Source organism: Micrasema longulum, unplaced genomic scaffold, assembly GCF_059751315.1.
Source record: "Micrasema longulum isolate JH-2025_06_02 unplaced genomic scaffold, ASM5975131v1 h1tg003032l, whole genome shotgun sequence".
Lineage (NCBI taxonomy): Eukaryota > Metazoa > Arthropoda > Insecta > Trichoptera > Brachycentridae > Micrasema > Micrasema longulum.
In genome coordinates this window covers 71078-86841 of record NW_028280139.1, presented here as the reverse complement: position 1 = coordinate 86841, position 15764 = coordinate 71078, and the positions used below count along the sequence as shown (strand labels likewise).

Below are 15764 nucleotides of genomic sequence, written 5' to 3'. Positions count from 1 at the left end.
TCAAAATTAGCAAAGCAGCTAGGACTTGGCGTTCTACTGGTATTTTCCCCTTTCGCTTGTCTTCTTCTAAATCAGATCTTACCAAAAAAATAACACGCCTCTTGTTTTCTTTAAAAAAAACATAATTTATTTTAAATTCTCACTCCAAATAGTTCTTTAAAGGGTCCATTTTTTTTTTGAATATTTTTTGTGCGCAAGAAGGTGGCAGGACTTTGAAATTGAAAAATAATATGATAAACTATTCATTTTGATTACCGAAAAATACGACTTTTGACAGATCGCGTGCTTATTCCAGCGTTATACCACATAATGTGCAGGTATAAGTTTCTATAGTCGTTTTCCCAGATTTAAACCAAGTTTAACTCTATGCGAGGTTTATAAGTAATACTTCTTGCTATACCATCATTATTCTACCACTATTCTCAAGCTTAACTTTATACCCGATTTATAAGTATAACCATACGAATTATTTATTTATCTCTCTGAAAATCAATTACCCGATATCCCATAACTTGATGAGGGTTATCAAGCGAGACTTATAGGTATATTTAAAAAAAATGCAAAATTCAATGATCAAATTGCTATAACAAAAAGATGTTTACCACCTAAAACTGAATATTTCAATAGTATTAATGTATAAATCTTTAAATAAACTATCAGTTAAGACTCTACTTCGGTACAACTCTATTTATCAGCATGCGTCGCACTCCGAGTATGAACACATATCGGTACACGATTACCAGGGCTGGTATTCCAAACGAAATTATAGCGCGGTAAAGCGCGTTTTTACGTACTAAATACGCATTATAGCGCGCTGGAAGCGCGTTCGGAATACCAGCCCAGGGGTGCTATTCTGAACTACTCTCGTGGCACTAGAAAACGGTTTTTCTCGTCTATTTTGTATGTAAATACACGAGACAATACGGCCACAAAAGCGTTTGAAAAACCAGCCTAGATTTGCTAGTATGGAAGGGCTAACTGTTCCTAGATATTGTAATAAATATGGCAAAAGGCCACTGCAATACAATATATCTAAAATATGTAACATGTTCCCAAATAATATTAAGAAAAGTGAGTTAAATATAGGATTGAGACGTATGTTTAAAATCATGGCTTATGAAAAAAAGTTTTTTATAGTAATTATAGTTTTATTGACATAATACAGCAAAGATGAAAAATTTTTCTTCAAAGAAAATAAAGAAGTTTAGGCATGTACAGGGCTTATGACCTGTCGTTGGCTGGTTTAAGTGGCCACTTTACACATTGTGTAAACATTTACCATTTTGCTTATATTTGAACATCTATATTCCTTCGAGTTTTCCATTCTTTTACTCTTCTATTTATTCTTCCATCTTTTTGCTCTTTAACTTCACAAACGTCAACGGATGGAAAAATCGAAGGAATATAGATGTTCAAATATAGGCAGAAAGGTAAATGTAACACAGTGGGTAAAGTGGCCACTTAAAGCAGCCAATGACAGGTCATAAGCCCTTTTGATGCCTAGAATTCTATGTTCCCTTCTATAAAAAGTTCTTTATCTCTGTTGTATTATGTTAATATTAAGAGCTCTTTAGGTGATTGAATCCAGTCCTTGTCTACAAAAATTTGGACAAACTCAAAATCTTGTTGATGATAGCTATGATTTTTGATAATGTAATTAAATACAAAATTTGGGATAACATGCAATGTTTTTTAAATAAAATTATTAATAATGTAGGTTAAGTATGAAGCAAGCAAATCAATATTTGAGAACTTGCTACAGCAAATTACTATAATTAAGCTATATTACAGCAGAACTTATAATTTTAAGATTATTGTGTCAATATTTTGTAAAAAAAAGACACTTTAGTAGCTGTAGCTTGGTACAGATAATAAATACAGACGATAGTTAAGCATTCCGTCTTGGTAATTGTCAAAAGTCATATGAAAATCATGTTCAAGCCAGAATTTTTTGCTTGAATTGGGATTTTTTGGAGTTTATAATCGTTTTGAACCGGTCACTTTTTATCACAAAAGCCCATTTGAAAATAAAATGAGAATTATTTTGTATTTCAATTAAGTAAAGAACGCGGACCAAATTTTCGGGGTCATTCAATAGTTCAATTCGATCATATGATGTCGAGATGACAAGTAGGTAGAACATACCGAGGTAGATAGAGATGGCGCAGAAGTTAAGTATACCGTCTCGGTATGTAACGATGAAGGTAGCTTTTATAATCGCGGCCCAGGGGCTATGAAATATTCCCGAGTAAAAACACTTTGTAAAATAACTATTTCATGTCAACCATATCGGAAATCCAATACTAGACCTCTTGCTTAGTAGGAAAACACGCTAAGCATTTGAGCGCAAGGCGGACAAAAATATCAGCAAAGTGAATTTAGTAAAACACATAATAAAAGTTTTGGTAAAATCAATTGTTCGTAACCTGACTTATTTATATTTTTTAATAAACGATTCTATTTTTCATTTTGTTACTTTTATTTATTTTACTGTTAGAAATCATCCAGTAAATATTTTAAAATAAACCAAAATTAGAAGTAATCAATATTTTCTACATATTACTAAATACAATGCCAAAATAAAGAAAACTAGTATAGCAGTACTGTGTATCTCTCCTTTTGCAAAAAACAAATAAATATTGCAATGAAATAAAAATAAAGTATACGAAAACAATTTTTTTTTCGTTAACTACGGTCTTAAAAATCTTATCGGTTACGGAGTTGGATCAAGCAACCCCAGATAAGTTTATTTTAAAACAAAAGAAAACAAATGCAACACGAAAAAATATAAAATAAATATTACACAGTTTGTGCTCGTTTTTTTTAATGAAATTCTTGTGATGACACTCTTGTAATTTTAATTTCCCGACTTACGAGAATGTTTTTAATTTAATCGGAACTTTTTTAAATCTTCATTTAAATAATATACATAGATACATTTATTAACGACACACATCAACAAAAATAGTTCATAATATCGAAGATAATCAGTTTAATAATACGAGTGAAGCAATATTAAGATCGTTAAACTAAAATTTGTATTTCAATAATTTGATTTAGTATAATAAAAAAATTTCCAAAAAAAAAAAAAATATTTAGAAATAGTATCACTTTTACAAAGAAAAATTTTAAGTCATTAATTTTTTGTTTATTTTCCCTACACATATTTACATAGAATTTTAATTACAAAAATACACTTTAAAAACTACATTTTTAAATTCAGCTATAACATAATTTGAAAAATAAAAAAATATATTACATACCTAGTATATAATCGAACAAGATAATGATATAACCATATTTTTGATGGAGAATCAATAAACCGTTTTTTTATTTTAATACAAAATGTGAATACTAATAAATGTTTTTAATTAAAATTTTTTTTTTAAACTTCAGGTATAAATAAAAAATATATTAATAGATTTATTGCTAAAAGCAATATCTTCCAGCAAACCACAAAATAGACTGGTCAAAAGACAATTTTTACTAAAAACGAAAATATATACATAAAAAAATGTAATTACTTAAAACATTCAGCTGTTTTCTAATTGGGCGATTTATTAACAATAATTAATATCTGATTTGTGGCTTTGCATTTTGACAAACCACTAATTAATCGTGATTTTAGCCAAGTCAACATAAATAATTGATTTTACGCATAATAATTAGCGGTTTGACGCAAAAATTTTAACTACGGTTATGATGAAATTTTAATGACAAAATAAATTGGTTCCAAACATAAAGTAAATTTTACACTAAATTATTTGTAAGTCTACCATACAACAGAGATAAATAACATTTTAGAGATAAGAAGATAAAAGTCATGGCATTTACAGTGCTTATGAACTATTGTTGGCTCGTTTAAGTAACCACGATACACACTGTGCAAAATTCACCATTTTGTATGTAACATGCTAGCAAGTTCTGCCCTTTGAGCCCCATTTAGTTAGCTCTATGGGCTCTTATGAATCTGTCATCTTGGCCTTATTGAATTGGCCCAGCGGGCCTTTCATTAAAATAATAATTGTAATAAAAGATTTAAACTTATTTCAACAGAGTGAAAATATTTTTGAGAAGGGAATATAAAGGTCTAGGCATTTACAGAGCTTATGACCTGTCATTGGCTGGTTAAGGTGGACACTTTACACACTGTTTAACATTCACCATTCTGCCCATGTTTGAACATCCACATTTCCTCAAATCTTCCATCTGTTGACTTTTGTGAAGCAAAGGAGCTAAAACCTTTGTAATGCGGGTGAGATTAATCTGGCTGAACCAAGTCTCCTACTAGGCAACGCCTGAAAACAATTTTCCCATTTTTATCCTTCTTCTTTTACCGGGTAGTTAATTCAACAATGTTTGAGTATGTTGAAATGCTTGCAGACTGGCTGGATTTCCTCTCTAGGGAGTTAATCATATTTAAACTTATTGCAACAGAGTTCAAACATGGGCAGAATGGTGAATGTTACACAGTGGGTATAGTGGCCACTTAAACTAGCCAATGACAGTTCAAAATCCCTGTTAATGCCTAGACTTCCATATTCCCTTCTCAAAAATGTTTTCCCTCTGTTGCAATAAGTTTTAATATGAATAACTCCCTAGGGAGGAAATCCAGCCAGTCGGCAAGTATTTGGACATAATCAAACATTGTTGATTATAAAAGACATTCGTTATTAAGGATAAAACTTAGTTATTTAAAGTTTGTAAGAAAATAATAAATATTTTTCAAATGTCGTATTTCAAAAATAGCGCCGTGTACGTTATCCACAATAATATGATAATAATAATGATAAAGATAAAACTATAAATTAATTTATAAATTAAACTTCTTGGTTTAGTTTTACTTTTTATTATTTTGACCAATGAGCGCTTTTGCTTTAGTAGCCAGTCTTGAAGATGCCTACTAAATCAAAAACGCTCGTTGGTCAAAACAATAAAAAGTTAAACTAAACCAAGAAGTTTCATTGATAATTTTATTCATAATTTAATCATAATCATTATTAAATAATAGTTTGTCATCGGGTGCTCAGACATTAGTTTTGATTAAGAATCTAATGAAAGAGTACAGACATAATATGTACACATAAAAAAATTAACACATTTTTTCATTTTTGATGTTTTGAAAAATTTAACATATTATTAAGAAGATAGAAAAGAAAAAAAACTCAACAAATATTACTAGATAAAATGGTATAAATTCATATGTTATTATAATATATATTTTCATAAAAGCTCTATGGACGTTTTAAAATCAAATTAATATTAGTACTGATAAACGTAACAAAAAAATCATATGTTTGTTCACAGTATAAAGTGAACACAAAAACGAAAAACATATTTGCTCTCTGGCTGTAATAAGAACAAAAGGTTTGTTCAGGCGTCTCGACTGTGAGAAATTTGGGAGTGGATGTGTATAAGAAGCACATAGTTTAGAGAATTACAGAGTTGGGAATTCAGAGTGGTCTCAAAAGGATGTTCATTTCATAAATAATAGTAAGTAAGGGAAAATATAAGGCAGCAGTAACGTACTAAAGAAAATAATTTTATTTTCTATTATATTAAAAAATGAAGAAAAAAACGAATGTGTATTTTTTGTCGTGATATAGCTTTACGTAGATTGGTAATGTGTTTCTTTCCAAACTAAAGATAACAGACTTTTTAAAAACATTTCCGCTCTGTAATAAGACTCAAACTAACAATGAAACGCCTTACACTCAAACAACGCATGCAAATTGTGGAATTTTACGTCGTTGAGTTCGGCAAACGTATGGAACTCTTCGTGAAACCTTGAATGAAATGCGTGACAAGTTTGGGGACAACAATATTTCCAGAAATAGCCCCGTTAACTGGCTTCTACGATCCTGTGATTCGACGCCATTGGTTTATTTCCTATGAAGGTATGTTAAGGCTGTATGTAGTCTGGTAAAACGAACGCAAAATTAGAAAATCACACGATTTTGTTATTTTTTTTTATTTTTTATTTTTTAATAAAAAGAAATATTTGCGTTCTTATGATTTACCCAAATATTTAATTTTGAGGGCCATTTTCAACGAGTTGTAAATAACTCACTATTAGAAAATGGAATCAAGTTGGGGTAAAGTGGGATTCGAACCACAGACCTTTGGTCCGTGAGTCCGAGACACTAGCCACAAGACCACAACCCAATCATAATTTTAAAACAAATGTTTTTTTTTTATCGCGCAATAATAAAGAAATAAAAAAACATAAATTACATAAAAGCAATATTTTTAAAGTACTTTCTGTAAAAAATATACTTAAAAGTTTAATGCAGGTAACTAAAGTATAATTAATTTAAGACTGGCAGATTACGCCATTTCAAATTTAGACTGAAATTAGGTATCTTGGATCTCAATAAAGACTAGGTATTGAACTAAATTTTTTTACAATAATTTGAATTTGGAAAGAAATACAAGCATTTTAAATCACACACGTTTTTGTGATATGTTCCTTTATTTTTTCGTAAAATCATGCTTTCGGTAATACTTAAAAAAAAAAAAATATTTTTAGTTAGAATTTTTTTTTATAGAATTTTATTCTCTTTTTTTTGAAAGAAGATAATTCTAGTTGTAATATTTAATTTAAAACAACATCTTATTAACGTTTTAATGACCTTTATACCGGCCCTTACCGAAAACGGTAACATATAAAAAAAAATATTGTTGCGACTAAAACGGTGTGGGATGAAGATGAATTGGCATGGTTAAGCTCGAAATATTACATATTGTCGTGTGAAATAATAAATTTAATTTTATACATTACCAACTTTGCAATGCTCAATTAAAGGTTGCAGTGTTTTACAAATTAAGCCGCATTTTTAACTGACAATGTTAAAATTTTTGTAAAAAAATGTATTATGAATATGTTTCAATTAATATATTCCTTTTTTTAAATTTTGGATTTTGCCGGGTTCGCAAGTAGTACTCTCATATGTTTCTTCATATAACTGTTTTTATAAACTTAGGCCGTATGAATAATAAATAAAATAAAATATGTATCTTAAAATACGTAAATATAAATTTATACGATGTAATGTAATGAGAATAGGAGTTTTCTGTGTTTCGTCACGACTTTTTTTTACATTGTATATGTGTTACCATATGTGTTGAATCAAAAAATATCACACGAGAATCAATAAAAGTACAATAAAAGTTGAAACAGAAGTAGAAGTATGTTTGATATATAAAAAATATCTTGAAATAATAAAAAAGCGAATACCATACCAATGGGAAAACGGTTCAAAAGATGGCCTATATACTCGTATCATCCAACTGGTCACTATATTTTTATATAAGGTACATTGTAACTGACAGATCTGATGTCTCTATGTCAGGTTCAATCGTGGGTCCATACCGTAATATGCCTCTAAAGCTAGGGTTTCCTAGGACAGCGGTGCCCACATCTTAACGGCCGTAGTGAACGGTGATGCGGTGGACAGCCGTCGTAACGGTGCCTAGAGAGTGGTTTCCTAGGAAAACGGTGTTATCAACACCATTTAACACCGTTTCTCTAGGAAACCCCTCTCTAGTCGACGTTACGACGGCTGTCCACCGCATCACCGTTCACTACGGCCGTTAAGATACGGGCACCGCTGTCCTAGGAAACCCTAGCTTTAAAAAGACTATTCTGAATTTTGGTACCCTTAAATTATGCACCACCTGATGTGTATTTCGTAGTTTTTGTTGAAATATTATATTAGGGACTTACCAACAACATTGAGCTGGATAAAGTGACTCATTTTTGGCTCCGTGCTAACTTGACACTCGTATTGACCGGCGTCTCTTGGTTGAACATATTTCACCTGTAAAATTAAATGTAAAAATACAGTTTTAAGTATGTAGCTACATCTAGAAATGTTTGGACATTTTTTTAAATACCTTTTTCTTTTTTTTTTTTTTTTAAAAAAGAAATATTTGCGTTCTTATGATTTACCCAAATATTTAATTTTGAGGGCCATTTTCAACGAGTTGTAAATAACTCACTATTAGAAAATGGAATCAAGTTGGGGTAGAGTGGGATTCGAACCACAGACCTTTGGTCCGTGAGTCCGAGACACTAGCCACAGGACCACAACCCGATCAAACATGTTCAAACCTTAAACATGTTCATCTGTTAAAATGTGTTTAGTGTTTCACGTCCAGAGTACACATTCTCAGAAAAAGAATAAGGAGAAAGTAGTAGGTAAAGGATTGATTGATATTTTTATTATTTTACATTTTTAGTAAAGGTCTGTTATCAAAATCTCTAATTTAGTCATTAGTTAAAGAATACTTTTTGTTTAAATATTAACTCTGTTGATGGAAGATGCAATGCAAGAAGTAATACGACTGGTTACGTCTACTAAATTTTAGATTCATTATCCCTCCAAAGGCTATGGGTGGAGTAGCTGATATTGTGTCATGAACTTGTACCGATTTTCTCCGATTCGCTAAGAAGTCGTTTGAAATTCAAAAAATCTTGTTTCAGAGCTATGCCGCTCGCATACTTGTCTAAACCTTAGAATGCCTGTCAAATGCGGCAAAGGTTTGTCATATAGTAACCTTATTGCGCCACATTTACTATGCAGGTTGCTACGCTAAATTTAAATTTACCTCCTGAACTTTGATCAAAATGCTATAACTTCACCGCAGGTAACAATACCTTTTTTCTACGACAATGAGATACTGACCGTTCCCGCGACTGGATGTAATTGCAGTTTCCCTGATAAGTTATTTGAATGATCACCATTATAATTTTGGACCCTTGTTTGTTCGTTTTAGTTATACAAGTTTTTCGTGTCAAGTTCAAGTTTGAGTGCCTTAGTCAACTCTGCACCACATCCATGAGAAGAAGCTCGAACAATAAGGTTTGACCCTCGGAAAAGGTGAGTGCTTGTTGGCATTTTGTAGTTCATCAGTTTTAATAGTGAAATTTCCAATAGTATACATCCGCGAATCAGCACCGGTCAGTCGTAAGCCTATCGACTACCGGCAGGTGGCGCGATCAATAGAATAAAAATGTTTTTTTTTTAAAACACCACGTATTCCGAAATGGTTCTTTATGTGATGGATTATGTATATGTTTATTTTAAGACTTAATTGAAAACATGGTCTCGTGATTAATTAATTCGTTGACGTTATGATTAATAAATTATGTTTAGTAATTCCATACGGCATTTGACAAAATGTCACGATCAACGCGGAACATTTACGGATATTATCATGAAACTTTTATGAGAATGTAAAATCCTTTATAGTTACGTGACAAATGACATTTCGACACAACGGTGGAATGATAAATGGTCGAGTTGCCTATCCCCGTAGAAATAATTAATACAGAACAATAATGTGTGAAATAATTAAGGAGTCAAAGTTGTAACACAACGAAGGCTTTATGATTGCTTATAAAGCCTTTAATCCCCCTCAATTTACTTAGGTCTTCCGTGCGGGGTATCTTTTCATATTAATAAAAGTGTCCGCCTAAGTTACATTGATTAACTAACCTCATTATTTTTAATAAGACTTGAAAGGGAGCACTTAAATAATTTCGTTTGATTTATCTTATTGAGTTACAGTTGAGCTTCGTCATTGTCATATTTTTTTTTCATTTTAACCCGAGATTTTAACCCGAGACTAGCCATAGAGTCAAAAACACTCGACTAGGGTAGGGTTATTTCACATATATAGCTTATTCACATTTCATAATACTATATTTTTTATATTGCATTGGAACCTTATGTAGGTACTAAGACTGCAGTAAAAAAATACACAGTTGAAATGACATGTTATTTTATTTTTATTTTTACCTAAAACCATTAGTTTTCTCGTTTCATTGCCAACCGCGCTCACTAAAGTTGTGTCAAAACGCGCTTCACCGCATAGTAAACTTTGCCAATTATTTAATATAATTTTGAGGGTATTGTACTGAAAATTCCTTATCTCAAATTCTGAGGTTAGTTGGTAAATTTGCAATTGAAGAGTTGTGGTTTTTGCCACAAAAAAGATCGACGCGGTGCTCAATTTCCAAGGCGACTAACCATTAACTTACGAAAAACAGGAAGCTATTTGTAAAGATAGAAGCCTTGTCCTTTGATAGATTTTCCGATGTTTTGTGAAAAATATATTTAAAGGTCTTGTTAGCAACAATGCACATAAATTTATGTACGGTTAGTTTCAGGTTTTTATGACTTGCTTGAAACCGGCTATAACAAATAACAGTTTGTTTATCATTACCTGTAATGTCCAAGTGTTCGTGGCTTCAACAAGGAAAGCCTGAAACCTTTCATCAGCTATAAAGGTGTACCGGTCTACTGTGAGAATGTGGGCGTCTCGTTTTCTGATCCAGGATACAGATTTGTTTCCTAATTGTTTCACCTGTAATAAACAAAAATTTAAATTATTTAAAAAAAACAAAAAACAATCAGATATCAAATTGCAAAACGTTAAAAATTTTATGGTTATTTCTCGTTTCCTTTTTTTTTTCTTTATCCATCATATTTATAATCAGGAAATCTATAATTGGTCTTACTTTTATATAAATCTAATATTAACACCATGTTTTTTTGTAAAAAGCTCTATGATTTCTGCAATGATATAAACGAATATTGAAAATATATCAAAATATTTATAGACAAGTCCAGATTTTGTCACTTAAAAAAATGTATCCTTTGGTTAAAAGCAGTCCTTTCTCATCAGGATGTGAGAGCACTTGCCCCTTACCGCATACTTTAAGGAATTGAGAAAAGAAGACACGATTCAGTAATACACAAAAAAGCACGCGCTCTCAATTCGGTAACTCTAAAGTGTCCATCTCTGATGTAACATGTAAATTTAATAATACATAATAATTATGGTGATACAAACGTTATGAATTTATAAATAAGACGTTTTGACTAATAAATGGTATTATTCACAGCTCTTTTATAAAAGATTATAATTTTGTAAGAGCGGATTGAAATTTATAAAGGTAAAAGGTTAAATAAAGAGATTAGGCTTAAATTTATAAATTGGCTAATTATAAATAGAGTAGGCATTAAGTGCGCAAAATTTGTGTTATAACATTATTCTAGTTCAATATGATTTAATTCAGGTTTTAATACTTGTTATATTATTTTTTATTACCTTCGTGTTCTGCAAGGATTAATTTATTTAACATTTAACGCTAAAAACGTCACTTTATACCAGTTTTGTGAAAACTGAGATGGAGCAATCATTGGTATATATGCCTACATATAAAGTATACCAAGAAAAAATTACGTGATTTATAAAATGGACTAACGAAATTCTTCTGATTCCCTTTTAATGCATAGTTTATTATATTCATTGCTTCGCATGGTTGCACTACTAATAAAACTATGTTGCCAATCCCGGGGTGCAATTATAAATATTCCCTTTCCTCTAGCAAGTGTTCAATTTGGGAATATTTAATTTTTCCATGCGACTAATTTATGCTTCATATACGGCCATACTCATGATTAAATATCAAAAAATATGAAAACGTAAAATCAAACATAACAATTTTCATTTAGAAGATTATTGCGACCTTAAACATTACCCAAAACATTTATTTACATTTATTTATTTCATATATTTTTTTTAGTTACATTAAAAACATTACAGAGTATCCAATTAATTTTCAACACATTTTAATAAATACCTTTCAGATTTATTAAATAGAAAAAAGAAAACAAATAAAAATTGTCATGTAAAATTGACACACATATTACAATTTGGAAATTGCCCTCCTAAGAGTAATCCCACTGTCATGAAATAAATCGACATCCGAGGCGATACAATTGAGTTACACGATTGCTCTATCTACCGGCATAACCATTGGCAGGTTGGTGCTGCATCGTGGTAGGTAAAACAAGCTGTGTTGCTTTTGTCGAAGATAGTTATCAGGGACAAATATACCGAATTCATTCAGAATATCAGAATTATGTATGCGACCACCAATGAGTTAAAAAAAGTGAACACCCAAATGAATATTCCTTCTCCCCAACAATGATTGGTAGCCCAGCATTCCTAGTAAAAAGTCAGTCGGGAAAAGCCACGGGTAAAATACGTACTCCCTGAGATACAGATAACGTAGAATTTTTTTCTGCACCCTCTCTATCATTAAGGAATACGTGGTTTCATTTGGCGTCCAAATGATGGAACTAAATTCCAAGTGACTTCTTATCAAGGAATTATACAATGTTTTCAGAACAAATCCAAGCATTTTAAGAAAGTCACTACATAATGATATTATATGTAGATTAAACAATAACTTAGCGTCAAACAGCACCCCGAGATTCCTGGACGTCGACGCTCGTTCAAGCTTTACTCCATCCATGATATAACGTAAATAAATTGTTTTGGACGCTCTTGTGTACGACATGACAAAACATTTAGAGAAATCAAAGAACAGTCAAAACACCTAATGAGGTTGAGTTGACCGAACCGTAGTAGTCTCCACTTACTGATTTTACTTATTTGATTTTAAAAACAAATAATATGTCGTTAATAAAATTTGTAAAAAAGTCTATTGAACATATAAAAACTAAGGAAGCGTGATGTAGTGTCCTTACGGCTTGACTGTGGAATCATCTTCCATCCAATATTAAAGATGTCTCTACAGTATCTTAACAGTGTACATCTATTCCAGTGAGGAGACATTATTCTGAATAAAAAAGAATACAAACAATGCAAAAGTATAAATAAATATAAATCACGTCTTAAATATACCTCCCTTTTCTTCCTTAAAATATTTTCCTTTCTTCTTTCTTTTTTATTTCCTTTTCCCATTGAGTACTAGTATTGATTTTAGGTAATTTATACACAATTATAGTTATTTCTATTTTAGGACGAAATTGATATTCGACAGTAAACCCGCCAACGTACAATTTAAATTATATACAAAAGGTAAAAATCGACTGTGAAATCATCTCCCATCCACCATCAAAGATGTTACTACAGTATCTCTGTTTAAATCACGTCTGAAGAAACATCTCCTTTCTCTTCCTTAATCTCTCCTCCTTTCCTCTTTCTACCTGCTCTGTCCACCTTAGTGTATTTTACATTAAAAAAAAACATCATGACATATCATTTGGTAACCAAAACGAATGAAAAAAATGAAGCATTCAATGAGGCGTATGGTTATAAAGCTTAATCCAAGCCTAGTAAAAAAATATGTAAGATGACTAATCGTCGATTGGCCATTTTACAATACGGAGCCGGTTCGTAATTTAAATTAAATATATCACGGATTACGGCTAAAATGATAATTTCGCTTCGACATATACACGAATTGAAGCTAATTTTGTTTTTCGAAAACGGGTCTTACATTTGAAAATTTGATTACTAAAAATTATTAACTTGTTAGTGAGCTCAAATTAAAATTATCACGTACGTAGAAGCGTAACCTAGTTTAAGTAACATTTTCACGTGTCAATTTCTTGCGTTGGCGTAGGTGTCTTAGTTTATAATAAACGAATTTTATTGCGGTACTTGGTTATTATTCCGCATTAAATACAGAAAACAAACCCCGAGAGTAGTAAAAAAAATAATTATAACTTTCGAGAGCCTGTAAGACATTCGGAAAATTTACTTTTTACAAGCGTGCCGTTAAAATTTGTCGCTAGTCATTTGCTTGAAAACCATTAAACACTTTAACTGTTGTCGTAAAAGAAAATTAAGTTAACATTGTCGAAGCGTTATTTCTGCCGCTATAAAAAGGGTCAAGGCAGAAGCAAGGAGGACGAATAGGGATCAATTTTATGCCTCCTTCGGGCGTTATTGGCTTTTGTTTATTGTACAGCAGAGATTCTGTTTCTAACAAATAGCGAGGCGAAGAATAATCGACAAGGAAATATTAAAGTCCACAGATACCCATAATAATTTGTGAATTTAAAGGTTACCTTGAGTAGAAAGCGTAAGCATAAAAAGAGACATAAAAATAGTTTTATTTTTATGGTATATTTAGTACAAAGGATTCACGCAATATTTTCATCGATATGGGAAAATAAAACATATTATAGAATCCGTAATTATTTTATGAGATTTAAAAACTACAAAAATATAGTTTTATGTACTGAATCGGTTTAAATAAAATGTAGGGGTTTAAAGTGGAAGTAGAACCAAAAAATACAGTTTCTACTTTCAATATTATAAACAAATTGTTTCAAAAACAGATAAAACTTTACACATAAATTATTTATAATAAGGCAAAAAGAACTAAAAAAAAACTAAACAAAATGCCATAAAAAAGATAAAAAAGAGCAATCCCTCCCGGTTGTTGTAAAACACAATCTAAACGTTACTAACCGGCGTCAATGAACTTATTTTACACAAAGAACCGAATGAATCGGTTGGGACATCCATAAATAAAAATACATTATTTTGCTAACCAAAATAATATCGACGCTAGAAAGGATAAAGTTATCAAACGACATGTGACACTTCACAGAAGTGCCAATTAATTAATTTTTTTAGAAATAAAGAATCTCGAATTATTTTTTTTATTTAAATTATGGTGTATTGGAATAAAAAATAAATGATTAAGTTTTTATAGAAATATTATGCTAAAATGGAACAATGAATTATTTAGGTTAACAAAATATTTTACTAACTTAATTTTATAATGAAAAAAATTATAAATGTAGTACATTTCTCGACTTGGCTAATTATTTGAGGATTCTGGGTTTGATTCCCGTCGAAATAATGATATTTTCTGTGATTTTTCTCAAACTTGGATTTGCTGCGCTGTATTTTAGGTGTTATTAATTGTACATTATTTACATTGTTGGATTTATTATAAAATATGACACAGTTGAATGCATAAAACAGGAATATGTAATTAGTTGGGCACCAAGAACTTTAACGCCCCTCGTATAATTGTATTTTTATAGGTTTATCCTTTATTCATAAAAATAATATTCTCATAAATTAATATTTAAAACACTAGCTTTGTTTTTTTAATGTTAAATAATTTAACTCCAAATTTTGTTTCTGTAAAATCTTTCAAATAAATTTGACATGACAATCGGTTTCAGAAGATGAGTGTTCCTTTGTCAAGGCCAAAATTAATCTGGCACTAAACATTTTAAATCTTACTAAAGTTGAAACCAAATCACAAACATCTGCTAACATGTGTTCAGTTTTTTATGCCCAGACTACAGATTTGCGAAAAAGAAAGAAATGGTAGGTATTTAATTGAATTTTATTAAAATTATTACTAAAATCTTTAATTCTGTCATTTATGACACAAGGTGAGAATATTATTGTCAGTTTTATTAATTTGCGATTTTACGATAATTTTATTTTGGTATTTTTTTCTGCGTCCAGGTGGATGGAAAATACAATTCTGCGTGTTAAATAGATACGGTACCCTGAACGAAGGTTATAGCTGCTCTCAAGTAAAAATCCCGAATAAGAGAATCGAGTGAAGATAACTCTGTTCATTTTGTATTGGATTGTATGAACTGCAAAAAAAAATTGGCGCTGGACTAACACCTGAAGCGTAGGACTGATTACCTTACTTTCATGTAACATAATTATCTAAAAACGGTGCATTTAGTTTACAATGTAGTGCTCTATGCATCACTGCGTTTGGAAATGGCAATAATTAAAATCACGATAAAAGTCAAGAACAATCTTGTTCTGAAATCGAGTAGCAAATTAAATTTATTTACGCGATTTTACACAACCTAAATATTATGAACTAAAATTATTTTACAATTTTGCTTATTTAAAATAACAAGTGCACATTCTATGGGTCTATAAGAGGG

The 15764-nt window shown here is 30.8% G+C and overlaps 1 protein-coding gene across 1 annotated transcript in view; it reads right to left on the bottom strand.

Moving 5' to 3' along the window:
* The window catches only part of LOC148271194 (lachesin-like), a gene marked incomplete at its 5' end in the record, with an annotated part of 48384 nt that overhangs the window by 20814 nt on the left and 11806 nt on the right, over window positions 1-15764 (bottom strand). The window contains 2 exons of the mRNA XM_088241721.1: window positions 7727-7820; window positions 10231-10371. Coding sequence (XP_088097847.1) covers window positions 7727-7820; window positions 10231-10371 — 235 coding nt within the window. The remainder of the gene's footprint in view (window positions 1-7726; window positions 7821-10230; window positions 10372-15764) is intronic.